The 13,323-nt window shown below is 44.2% G+C and overlaps 1 protein-coding gene across 2 annotated transcripts in view; it reads right to left on the bottom strand.

Moving 5' to 3' along the window:
• Positions 1-13,323, bottom strand: part of FNTB (farnesyltransferase, CAAX box, beta) — a 64,621-nt gene that overhangs the window by 35,829 nt on the left and 15,469 nt on the right. For both annotated transcript variants that reach the window (XM_038544950.1, XM_038544949.1), the window contains exons 3-4: positions 3,380-3,452; positions 1,104-1,195 (exon numbers count right to left, since the gene is read on the bottom strand). In XM_038544950.1, the coding sequence (XP_038400878.1) occupies positions 1,104-1,195; positions 3,380-3,452 (165 nt within the window). The remainder of the gene's footprint in view (positions 1-1,103; positions 1,196-3,379; positions 3,453-13,323) is intronic.

Here is a 13,323-nt window from a genome sequence, read left to right as displayed (position 1 = left end):
GACAATGCATATTTTTCCTCTCCCTCAGAGAGCTTCACGCACATCACAAGGGTTAACTGCCTAATTCTTTATTATCTTCCCTATCCACAGTCATCACAAGACACCCTGCTCCGGAAGGCAAGAATGAGACGTTATTGTTAAGACAGAATGAATGAGACAATGTGTGGTTCTGTTCTTCTGACCTGACAATATGACCCGGGCAGGGGCACTGGGACCAGGGCAGGGCACAGGCTGGCCTCCACGGGTCCTTTACATGGTTATTGTTGTATGCTGCGGGAAAACAAACCTGGCTCATGGGCTTTCCCTTTCTGACTCCTGTCCCTCAGAGCACCAGAAGAGCAGATGAACTCAAGATGCTGCCAAGGGAGTGTGTGCTCTTTCTCTCAGTGAGAACTGGGGCGTTGGATCCAATTCCTGGCTGCCCTTTTCCATCCCAGGTACCCCTAAGATTAGAGTGATGATTAGTTTCTTTTTTAAAATATCATTGTGATGAGCTTCTAAGGATGAGGTGCCATAGCCATTCCCAGAACACCATCTGCACTAGCAGTTTGAGAAGAACCTTAGTTGCTTAGATCTCATAAATCAGAAGTTTAAGAAAATGGTGAGTCAAGGCATTTGCACACCAAGAGTCTAACACATCTAGTACCATCAAGAGCCAAACTGTCCCCAAGGCATTGATGAGGAGGGAGGTCTATAGAGGTGTTTATGGAAGGTGGGGGCATTTTTGTTCATTGGTTTGGCACATGCTTCCCCACAGAAGCTATTCAAATTCATACCGTACTTTCTGGCAAAATCATGTCTCTCAGAATTGATGATGAAGAATTTTCTCAAAGACCAGAGCAAGAGCCAAAAGAAAAGGCCACAGAAGAAACCAGAATCCTTCGTTTGGGAGTTCAAAGTCTTGTTCTACCCACGAGCTCACAATAGGCTTCTGAAGTGGAGGAGTTTCAGGAAGTCACTGGGGTCAAGGGGAGGGCAAGGGTATCTTTGTAGCCTGATGTGTTTTTCACTCAAAATCAGTAAAACAGAAACAAAATAAAAAGAACCCCTGACTCAAAATAGGATTTCAAAGAACAGTCCAGATTCCCTGGAGCCGGACTCACTCTGTGGCCACCATCTGGGGGATGGGTTCATCTAGTAGTTCCAAGCTGTGCAGGATCCAGTAGCAGAGCCATGGGCGGCTGGCATCCAGACACTGAGAAAGGCACAGGGGAAAAAACACACCCCTTATTCAGAATCATTCCAAGATGCTGCTGACAAGGCAACATGTGTCGCACCCTGGCAGCCCGGAAAGGGGGAGGAGAGCACCTTATGAACAATAAGTGAATGAAGGACGCTCTGCTTTATGGCCCCAGCTAGCAGCTGAAATGACCATATGTGCAGAAAGGACAATGGGACAAAGTTTACCTTGAACCCTCTGGGTCCTTCCCTGACAAGCACCAAAAGAAGGCCAAGGGGAGGAGCACCCACATGCTAGGAAGTTAACCCATGCTATTTTCCCAGTGTAGAACCCAGGAGACCTAGACTCTCAGACAGCGATTTCCTGGATTAACTCATTCATTGATTCAACAGATATTTAGTACCTCCTTGTGTGTGCCAAGCATTGTATTAGATACAGGGGGTACAGTAATGAATAAACATCAGTTCCTACACTTGAGATGCTTGGGATAGAGAATGTATGTGTTCATCTGTAGAGGAAGAGGGCTCTAGATGAATGCATTTAATCATGAGTTACCTTATGGCTTTCTGGGTCAAGATGGCACACAACACACACATATGTGTACCTGAATTATGGTATGTGCTGCAATGGGTAGTAGCAGAGTCCTGAGGGAGCACATGAATAGCTTCATTCTGCCTAGGGGGCTGGAAAAGCTTCCCAAGGTGACACATGGGCCGCTTTGGATCCTAATTTAACCCATAAACATGTACAGAGCATCCAAGGCAGGCAGGCAGATAGTATTATTGCTCTAGTTTTCCAGATTAAAAGCATATAAATGAGATCCAGAGAGATTAACTTTTTCCAAGTGACAAAAGACCTCAAATGTTAGAGCGGATATAAGAAGCCAGGTTTCTGGACTCTCACTCCAGTGCTCTTTCCATTGGTCCAAGCTACCCTCTTCATTAATGCACTGACTGTCCCCAGCTGTGGCTAGGCTGCCACCTAGAAGCAGTTGGTGTGGATCCTGCCTGCCTGGGTTGGAGTCCCAGCTCCTCTTAGAGCTATGTACTTCTGAGCAAATGACTTAATCCAGCTATATCTGCTTCCTCATCTGTAAAAAATACTGACAGAGTATTTGAGATAAGGCATGGTAAGCTTTTAGTACTCCATTCAACTGTTAGCTGGTATGGTATTAACTGTATCAGGCTCACTATACCCTAACAACTGAGGACTTGTGTCAAGGATTGAAAATTTTGACCCCAAGGCCAATTCTAGCCCATAGACATGTTCTGCTTGTTCCTGGTAGTGCTTTGTTTTTTAAGTAGAATTAGTTGCAACATTTAGGCACTGGGAGATTCACACAGAAATCTGGATTTCTGGCTTAATTTGAAAAAAGAGAGAGACAGAAATCTGGCAAACCTGGTTCTGCATTCCTGGATAGCAATACCTGGCAGGAACAGAGGAAAAGCATGGGGCCTCTAATGTGCTTCAGTCTCCCTCTCAACTGCTCACTTCTCTTATTTTTGCTACCTGCTTGGGTCTAGAGGCATTTCAGTTGGCCAATTCCTACTGTAAATAATCAAATGTAGACATCAAAATAAAAAGCAAATTAAAAGCAGGGCTTAGGCAGGATGACTGGAGCCCTCTGGTTCATATTCATCCTCTGCCTACTATATTCCCAACACCCTTTCCCCTCCTCCACCACCACTGTCGTCTCCTGAGGCCCTTCTGTGGAACCCCAGGGCTCCAAGGAATGTGATTTAAAATGTACTCTAAGTGTGGGCATTTTCATAGTATTAAATTGTGGAAGTCCTCACTGGGATTTATATACTGATCCTTTGGCCAGCATAGAAATTAGATCGGCTTATAGGGCAAAGGATTAGGGATGGACTGCCTTTATCTAGCTGATCAGGAGTGTCCGGGAGAAAGCACGTGAACCCCTCATCATGATCTAATGGTGCAAGAAAGCACCATCCCTTCTAGGGTGCTCTGTCCTTCCAACAGGAGAACAAGACTAGGAGAGACCTGGTTCTGCCCTTGCAGAAGTGGGAGTCCCAGCTCTGCAGGACTGGGCTCCTGCGTACCTGGCTCCTGCCACAGCCATATGGTACAAAGAGTAACTTCGTAGCAGGTCAGGCCCATACATGTTTTACATTCCAAAAGAAAAAAGGAGGGCCGTCTGGATGATCATCTGGTTGAGTTCCTGGGCAGCGTACTTACCTCATAGGCATCTGTCAGCTGTCGAAGACCTCTTTTCAGATAATGGAAGTGCTTCTCCCTTTGCAAAATCAGCCTGGAAAGACAAAGAGCTTGAAAACCTAGTCTTATACTTCTGCTTCCACCCCACTACAGAACGTGTGTGTGTACAAGCACATGCTCTCTGCTTCAGGACATCTTCCCCATGGTCACCAAGTAGATAACCAGCATCTGCGGTAGCTCAAGGGCAACAAAGCCAGACAGAAGAGGTCAGCACCTGAATGTCCCTAACATGTCTGAAAACCTGCTGGCCAATGTTTTGGGTGAGTTCCTCTCCTTCATGGTAGGTGACTTTGGGCTAAGTGAAAAGTCACAAGGAACACACATTGCCAGGCAATGAACAAACCATACAGAAAGCTCTTCCAGGGTCTAACTGTGAACAGATATTCTGTGGCTCCCCATCCTGGGACCAATTCCAATGTGAGCCTCACCACTTTGGTTAGCCTCAGTCATTTCAGTCATTTCTTCTGGGGTCACTTCTCCGAGGTGGGTAGTTTGCACCCTACCTGCTCCTCAGTTGTGCACCTATCACTCCCTCCGTGAAATTCCACTTCCTATGTGCTGACCCACTGCCCTGGCCAGAGGATCCTACTTGTATACTGTAGCCAGCTCGTCTCCTTGGCACTGATGTCAGTAATTCTGGCTGTGAGATGGGGTGTGGCGCCCACAGCCCCCCGTGTAGGCAGGGCAGAAGGACAGCGGCCGCCCTTTTTTGCCTGACCTCACAGCAGAGGCCTATGTGGTTATGGGAGGAAGGGAGAAAGAACAGAATGCCAACACAGTCTTTGTGCTCACTAATCACACAAGTTAAAAAAGAACCACTCTCTATTCTGGGTCATCAATTCAAAAACCGTTTCTTGAACCCCTACTGTATTTTGCCCAGAGTAAGATTATGAATGTAGCCTTTACCTCAAAAAGTCTCCCAGTATGAGTAGCAACAATATGAGAAACAAATGGGTAGGTTTCATAGAGGAAACTACATAAAATACTACCAAGGCTCTAAGTGGAAAGGCTGGGGACATCTCATTAAGAAAGGAATGATCAGGGCAGCTCAGGTGGCTCAGCTGTTTGGCGCTGCCTTCAGCCCAGGGCCTGATCCTGGAGACCTGGGATCGAGTCTCGTGTTGGGCTCCCTGCATGGAGCCTGCTTCTGCCTCTGCCTGTGTCTCTGACTCTCTCTCTCTCTGTGTCTCTCATGAATGAATAAATAAATAAAATCTTTAAAAAAAAAAGAAAGAAAGAAAAAGAAAGAAAGAAAGAAAGAAAGAAAGAAAGAAAGAAAGAAAGAACGAACGAACTGATCAGGAAAGGCTGTGTGGAAGCAGGAGAATACCAGGTGGGTGGCTCCAGTAGAGGGAGAAAATGTTTACAGGTAGAGATGGTGAGGAGGTGGGGAGATTGTAGCCAGAAGGAACAGAAACGAAAAGGTTCAGACCAGTGCCGTCCAAAAGAACCTTCAGAGATGATCAAAATGGATCTGTGCTGCCCAAAAGACAGCCACTGGGCATGTGTGGTTACTGAGCATTTGAAATGTGTTAGTGTGACTGAGCAACTGAATTTCAAATTTTACTTTTTTAAAATTAAGTTTAAATAGCTGCAGGAGGCAATGGTGACTGTATACACAGTGCAGGTATAAAGTGTGCAAGAGGTGTGGAGTATCTGGCCTGAATATTAGGAATGAAAGAAGAGTGGTCAAAAAGGCAACTTAAGCCCTTTTATAGGGATCTGGGATGCCAGCTGAGGAATTTCAACTCCATTTAGTAGGCAAAAGTAGTCTCTAAAGGTTGTTGTTGTTGGTTTTTTTCAAATAACCTGTTTTTTTAAATCTTTTCATTGAAGTATAGTTGACACACAATGTTAACATTAGTTTCAACCTAGTAATTCAACAAATTTATGCATTAAGCTCTGCTTACTCCAAGTGTAGCTACCATCTGTCATCATACAACAGGATTACAGTACCATTGATAATATTCCCTATGCTGTGCTTTATTCATTCCAAAACTAGAAGCCTGCATCTCCCACTTCCCTTCATCCATTTTGCCTTTTCCTCTACCCTTCCCCTCTGCAACTACCAGTTTGTTCTGTGTATTTATGGGTCTGTTTCTGCTTTTTGTTTGTTCATTTGTTTTTTAGATTCTATACAAGAGAAATCATATGGTATTTGTCTTTCTCTGACTTATTTTACTTCACATAATGTCCTCTAGGTCTACCCATGTTGTTGCAAATGGCAAGATCTCATTCTTTCTTATGCTTGAGTAATATTTCATTGTCTATATATACCACATCTTTGTCCATTCATCTATTGATGTACACTTAGTTTGCTTCCATATATTGGCTATTGTAAATAATGTGGCAATAAACACAGGGGTGCATGTATCTTTTCGAATTAGTGTTTTTATTGTCTTTGGGTAAATACTCGGCAGTGGAACTACTGAATCATACAGAACTTCTATTTTTAATTTTTTAAAGAACCTCCATACTGTATTGCACAATGGCTGCAACAGTATGCATTCCTACCAACAGTGCATGAGGGTTCCTTCCCCCTCCATCCTCACCAACACTTTTATTACTTGTCTTTTTGATTCTAGACATTCTAATGGGTGTAAGGTGAAATTCTGAAGGTTTTGAGCTGAGAAAAAAATGACCAAAACTATGCTTTAGAAAAAGTATCTGGCAGCAGCATATTCAATACGTATTTACAAACTGGACCAAGCGAAAGCTCTAAGTGTGGAGAGAGGTGAGGTGGGAAGACTGGGTAAGGCGGTGCTCAGAGTCACCAGGGCAGAAGTACTGAGAGTACGTAGGGCTCAAATCAGGGTGGTGACCCATGGGCAGGTGGGCTGTATGGCAGGGAAGTGTATTTGGTGAGGATGTCAGCTGTACTGTTGAAAACACATGTCAGACTCAGGAGAGGGCTCCAAGTAACACAGAAAGACCACAAGTCATTTATCAGCACACAGGTGACAGATGAAGCTGCGGGAATAGAGGACAAAGCAGAGAGAAAAGTCTGAATGCTGAACTGGGGGAAGACCCATCCTTAAGGGCTTAGAGGAGAGAATTAAAGAAAGTCGTAGAAGTAGGAGGATGACAAAGGCAATGTTGTGTGACAAGCACAATAGAAGAGAACTCCATGGAGGTATTTACAGTCTTAAACGCTATAGCAAGACAAAAAGAGAACAAATGACAAAGTGGCTGGTGACCTTCAAGAGAGTTCAGGGAGCAATAAGGGCTCATTCCAGATGATAAAGGAGAAGAGAAAGCCAGACACAATTTCTCTTTCAAAGAGATCCAAGGGTCAGTACTCTGAGTGCCTACTCTATGCAGGCTGAGTGCCCCCAGTGGAGTGGATGCTGACTCTGCTCCCTAGAGCTACAGCCCAGACGTGGACACAGACAAGTTAATGGCAGGTATGGCCTCAGCAGAGAGAGAAGTGTAGTGGGCTCCGGCAGCACACGCAAAGGCATGGAGGACCAGAACAAACTACCCAAAGGGCACAGCATTGCATCAAGGGATGGAGGAGACCCAAAGGACATGAGTTAGCCAACCAGAAAGAAGGGGATGGGGCAGGTGTTTTGGGCAGGAAGCAACGCTGCATGTTTGTGTAGGTTGAGTTCAGCCAGAACAGAAGCACAAGGTAGAGAGCCGTGAGAAATCAGACTGCAGAGGTATAGAGGCATCAGATCATACAGCACTTGTAAATGCATCAGGAGCACTGTGCTACCAACATCAGATGACCCTTGGAAAGTCTATGCTCAGTAAAAGAGGCTGTCACAGAAAGACCACATATTGTATGATTCCACTTATATGAAATGTTTGGAAGAGGCAAACAAACCCACAGAGACAGAGTAGCTGAAGCTGGTGCCAGGGGCTGGGCAGGAATGGAGGAATGGGAGGGGATGGCTAAAGGGGACAGGGTTTCCCTGTGCAGTGACGAAAAAGCTCTAAAATTAACTGTGGTGATGGCTGCATAACTCTGTCCATGTACTAAAAACCACTGTATTGTACACTTAAATGGGTGAATTGTATGATATCCGAATTGTATCTCAAAGCTCTTACCAAAAAAAAAAGGGGGGGGAAGTAAAAAAAATTTTTACGGGAGTCACTGAAGTATTTTAGGCATAGGAAAGACATGGACAGATCTGCATTTTCTAGATCCCAGGAGCTGCAGCATGCTGAATAGATTGGGGTGTGGATAAGACTAATAGCAGGAAACCAAACCCACAATCTAAGAATGTCTGTGAGGTATGTGAGGGAAGAAAGACAACAGACTGGCAGCCCGAGGAGGGACTGGGGATGGGAGTAGGGGAAGGCAGGTAGTTCAGCCAGAGGAGAGGTTAAAAAAGTGTTTGAGAGCAAAGATGCTGAAAATGCAAGATCCCAGAGGAAATCCACCAAAGATGGTCCTCAAAGAAGAGGCAGGAGGGTTGGGGTAGAGAGTTCAGTAGGGGGGATGAGTCTGGCAATAAGGATGGATGCTCCATTCTCAAAGATTGAAATAATGACAGGAAGTATGAAGTTAGACAAACACAGGACTTGGAGGTGGGGAAGAAGAAAACTCATGTGAGACTGCTTGGAGTTTCTCAGGAGTTAGGGGAGAAGACTGGTCACTGGGGTGAGTGTGTTCAGGAGTCTACAAGAGATGAGTAAGGGGAGACAGCAGTAGTGAAGGCCCAGATAAAGCTTGTAATATAACTTCTGCTGAAGCCACTCAGCAGGCAATGTCACATGACTTCTTCTTGGAAATCTTACTGGACCCTGGGCAGAAGCAGGGTTAGGGATGCCATGGTAAGGACTGGGAGGATGGGAAGAGCAGAAAAGCGAATGAGACCAGGGAACTGGTGACAAATAGCCCATAAACCATGCTGGCACAGGCTGAGAAGCAGAGAGTGGCCAGGACATGAGTGCAGATGAGGAGAACCAGGAGGGTCCATGAGACCATCAAAGAGAGCAGGCTGAGAAACCCAAGCCAGGTGAGGGCAAGTACAGAATCTGGAGGCAGATGTCCTGACTTCTAACTCGGACAGGACCCATTCACAGTGTGCGTTTTCATAGGTCAATTCTTTTCCATCAAAGAAACAGTCATCGAAGGAATTTGAATACACCAAATACTTTGAGATGCTAAGCCATAGAGCAAAGAAGGGAAAACAAAAGAGAACACCAAGTCACCTTATTTGGAAATGTGAGGAAAAAAAAAAAAGGAAAGGCAGGTAAGGGTGTAAATAAGATTTTGTGATCCTAAGTACAATGCGAGCAAAAGAGACCAGGTAAGACAAGGGGTGCACTTATTGCAACGAGCTGGTCAGTCGGCCTCTCTACTCTGCTGCCCTGTCCCTCTGAGGAGAGCTCATGCCTGTAGCCTTGACATCTGTGCCCCACACAGAGCAGGCTCTCAACATCTATTAGTCACATGAACAGAAGAAAGAATAAAAGAACAAACACAAGGCTAGTTTCTGAAGGCCTGACAAGACTGTTCTCCCTGGATACATGTCCCTTCAATTTAAATGAATGGCAAACCTCCAGGGGAGCTCAGGTTCACTCCAGGAGGGCAAGGAGAGGGGTGACTAGACTGGCTCAGGGGTCTGCTCCACCAGCCCTCAGGCGTGCTCATGCCCTCCACACTGAGGAGAGCCGCCTGCCGCAGGCTGACCCTTCCTATGGGACTGAGAATTCTGAGGGCCCAATTACGCACCTAAGCAAACCCTTCCTCTAGCTGGGAAAATAGAAGCAAGAAACCCAGAGAAGAAACCTTTTCCTAATCTTCTCAGGACTCCTCTCTCTGAACAAGCAAGGGGCTTTTTAGTCAGTACAAAGTAAAAGAGCTCAGAAGCAAATGCTTTTCTGCCTTGGGGGGTTAAAAGATCCCTGCTGCCTCTGCCCAGAAACACCTAACCTGAGGCGGCCCCCGCCACCTCTGATGCAGCTCCGGGTTGGTCCATATGGTAGGCTCCCCCACAGCGCCCTCCCAGCTGAGCCTCACTCACAGCCAGGCCCTAGCAGCCCTGCCGGCAGGAAACTGATGAATTCCTCTAACTAGTGTTGCCTGAAGATAGTCACAAGCAGGAGAAGAGAAATTCTCTGCAGAGACCATCTCCACAAAGGAAACTATTCTTTCATTTTTGCCCACTTAATCATAAACACACACACACGCGCTAATGCTGCTGTGCATGGGTTATTCTAAAATCTTGTAAAAGGTTTCTTTGTTTATGTAGAGCTTCAAGGGCTTTTATGCTGACTGAACTTTAACTTCTCCTCTGAGGCTTATGATTCTTTTAAATTGAAGGGACATATATCCAGAGTCTTTTGGTCAGCCAGAAAGGGTACTGAAATCTTATTGATATGGACTGAATGTGTCCCCCAAAATTCATACCTTCAATCCCTAACCCCCAGTGTGACTGTATTTGGAGACAAGAGTCTTTTTTTTTTTTTTCATTTTTTAATATTTTTTTATTTTTGGAGACAGTCTTTAAAGAGGTATTTAAGGTTAAATAAGATCTGGTGACCTTATAAGAAAAGGAAGAGACACCAGGGAGGAGTACATACAGGAAAGGCCATGTGAGGACACAATGAAGAGGCAGCTATTTGCAAGCCAAGGAGAGAGTCCTCAGGAGAAACTGACCCTGCTGCCATCTTGATCTTGAACTTCCAGCCTCCAATACTGTGAGAAAGTAAATTTCTTTTGCTTAAGCCGCCTAGTCTGTGATATTTTGTTGTAGTAGCCCTAACAAACTAATACCCTTACTATTCTCTTATTCTCAATTCACTTCTGTCCAAAAATCTTTTCTGTGTAAGGAGTTAAAATAGAAAAGCTAGAGCTCTTTCCCTTTTCTTCCTGAACAATTCAGCCCTAAAAGCCATGCCATTAGGTAAAGCAGAACAAACAGGCTCTGTGGGGCAGTGGAGCGGGGAATGCAAGGTGTCAGTGCTCAAGTGGATGGTAATTTGTTGTAGCAGCCAGAATAGACTAAGACACATTCCCTGATTTCCCAACCTAAATTACATCCTCCCTGTTATTCTCTCAGAGCATCCCATTCACTTCCTTGACATTTATCCCAGTGGTAACCATGTCTTTGCCTTTGTTTAATAACTACCTCCCCCTTGAAACTAAGAACCCAGTAGGCTGAACCCTGGGTCAGCCTTGATCACCCTGCTTCCCAAGAGGAAAATGATATGTGAGTATGTATGTGTGTGTGAGAGAGAAAGAGAGAGAGAGAAAGGGAGAGAGAGAGAATGTTTAGTTTATGCATCTCGGATTTCTTACTAAAGCTAATGTAATAAATGGAATGGGTAAATTCCTAAGTGTGTGGAACAGTGAGAATAACCACAGGGAAGGAAAAATTAACTCTCATGGGAAAGCAAGCTACTGACAAAACTGTTAAAAGCATGGCCAAAAAGCTCCTTAGGAGGGACTATCCCACTCCAGGATAGGATGCAGGTTTCATGGTCGTAGAGAGGGAAACCATTTCTGGAATGGGGAATAATTGTAGAAGGTACAGACATTCAGCTTCAGCCTTGAATTTCAGCTAAATCTGATAATTGGCCCTGCACTGGCAGGTTCAACAGGCAAATGCCTCCCTCAGCATCATTCCTGGCATCCCCAGACCTGTGTGTGGTCAATGGTCCTATCACACTGTATCATAACCTCAAAATCAAATATACCATGTCATTTAGATTTATTGCTAACATCTGGATATCCACTTTAGCTAAAAATGAAGGTTTGTTGCTCCATTATGTCAGACTTTTAAAATTTGACTTCTAAAATGTTAAATACTTAAATTGTGATAATAATTTAAAATATTCCTAAATTTTCAGGTTTATTCTTCTATCATCGGAGTCTGTTCTATGATGGTGATGTTTGGCTTGGGCCTTATATTCATATGTTGATCTATAATAGCCATTCATTTAGCCATTCTGCTAAAATGTGTAATATCTCTAATACTAATTAGCATGCTGTGATACGATGAGATGCTTATTAGCATTCTTCAAAACACTCATTTTCATAGGCAACAATGATAAAATGGGAAATGTCAGGTTCCTGAAACAAACCCAGAGCCCTGATAGATGCCACTTCCAGAAGGATCCAAACCCAAGTGGAACATTTTTGTTTTCTACCCACACCTGACCTTAGACCAATGAATTCAGGGGATTTAATTATTTTATTGTCCTCTACCACCACTCCCAAAATTCCACTTCTCCCTCCCAAACTATATAACCTCCCATTCTCCCTCACATTTCAGTAAGAATAAAAGAAAAGTCCAAGGGTCTATTCTGATGATGGGTGAGAAGGAATGTCAAATGATCAAAGATCCCTTTGGAAACATAGGGAACATGTGTCCACAGAGCCTCAGACAGCAGACGGTGACTCAGAGCCCAATCAGATGAGTCACTGGGGATGCATCTGCTAGACACAAAGCCCCTCCTAAAGCAATCACACCCCTCACCACTACCAAGTCCTGCCACCTCTGGAGAAGCCTCACCTTTACCGAGCACGGTTGGTGTCCACCTGCCCCCCCTCAGTTGTTGCTTCACTTATTTGCAAAAACACTCTGCTTTAACTTTAGCATAAATATCAGATGACTACACATATTTACACATATCTTTTTATTTTTTCCCACTTAATATATCTTGGAGATTATTCTAAGATAAGAACTATGTTCAAATAAAAACTTGGAAGGAAATAAATAAATATTTTTAAAAACCTATTTCTCAAAAAAAAAAAAAAACCTATTTCTCGTAAAAATGTTATTTAAGTAGTGGTGACATACAGTGCTATGTTAGTTTCAGCCTCGAGCTGTTGAAACAAATAGCTTCATTTCCTAATCTCCAGCTGTGGCTCCTGATGAGCAATAGTTCATTTATTGAGGACTAAGCTTTAAATTAATACAGAGATTCAGTTCAGCAGTCTGGGGCAAGAATCCTCTAGTTAGTTGATATTTTCCTCTTTCCTTCCCCAGGAAAGAAAAATGAAGATGACCTTCCTGCCTGCCTTTCCCTTTTTCCAATTGTTTTCTGCCTTGGCTAATCAGAATTTTCAGAAGAAAATTTCTTTGTTAAGGAAATAGTGGCAAAATATGATGGTGGTAAAAGAGACACAAAGTAAACTCAGGCTAGAACCATGCATCATGTTCCAGTAAGTCAAAGTACCCAGAGCCTGACCAGCCTGGAGTTATTCCATTTGGTCTCTGAAGCAGGGCGCCCATGGCTCAGGCCCCCTGCTTCCCAGCCAGAGTGAGTCAGCCAGCAGCCCTACTGCCCTTTGTTCAGAAGTGGTCAAGGCAAAGTGCTATATCACTGAGAGAAAACCATGATCACACACAGTTTCAGATTCCTAATCCGTTCTGATGGAATATGACACAGGATGATTCTGGAGAAACAACTTGGCACTGGGAGAGACATACTAACAGGGATGAAAGAACCTCATGAAATCCTAGCGTGATATAAACTAGCAACAAGAAAAAACAAAGGTTCAACCTAAGTAATAAGTTTCTGCTTATAATCCCCTTTTTGGAATTCCTGACACTGAATTGCTTAGAAAACTTCAACTTGCTAAGTGCCAAGAAAAACAAAAGGCACTGTATTTTCTCCCTGGAAACTTCATCTTTGGGAGTGGCTCCATAATTACCAATAAGAGCCGGGCTGGGAGAAGCTCAAACTCGTCCCATCTTCCCAGTCAAATCACAATATACGTCAAAAGAATCCATCCTTTGCCACCCCCTGGACTCTACAACTGTTTCAAAGTGTACTATGACAAGAAAACCTTGAGAATTCTAATCTGAACACCAGAGCAGCAGGTTACAACTGAGCAACAGAAACATAAATGTCCTCTCCCCATCCTCAGACCTCAGAGTTCAGGCCTTGAAGAGTATCCCCGTGTAACACTCGATGGTTCAGTTCGAGAAGAGCACCTCCTC

This window comes from Canis lupus, chromosome 8 (assembly GCF_011100685.1).
Source record: "Canis lupus familiaris isolate Mischka breed German Shepherd chromosome 8, alternate assembly UU_Cfam_GSD_1.0, whole genome shotgun sequence".
Lineage (NCBI taxonomy): Eukaryota > Metazoa > Chordata > Mammalia > Carnivora > Canidae > Canis > Canis lupus.
Note: the sequence above shows the minus strand (reverse complement) of the source record. Positions and strands in the feature narration are given on the sequence as shown.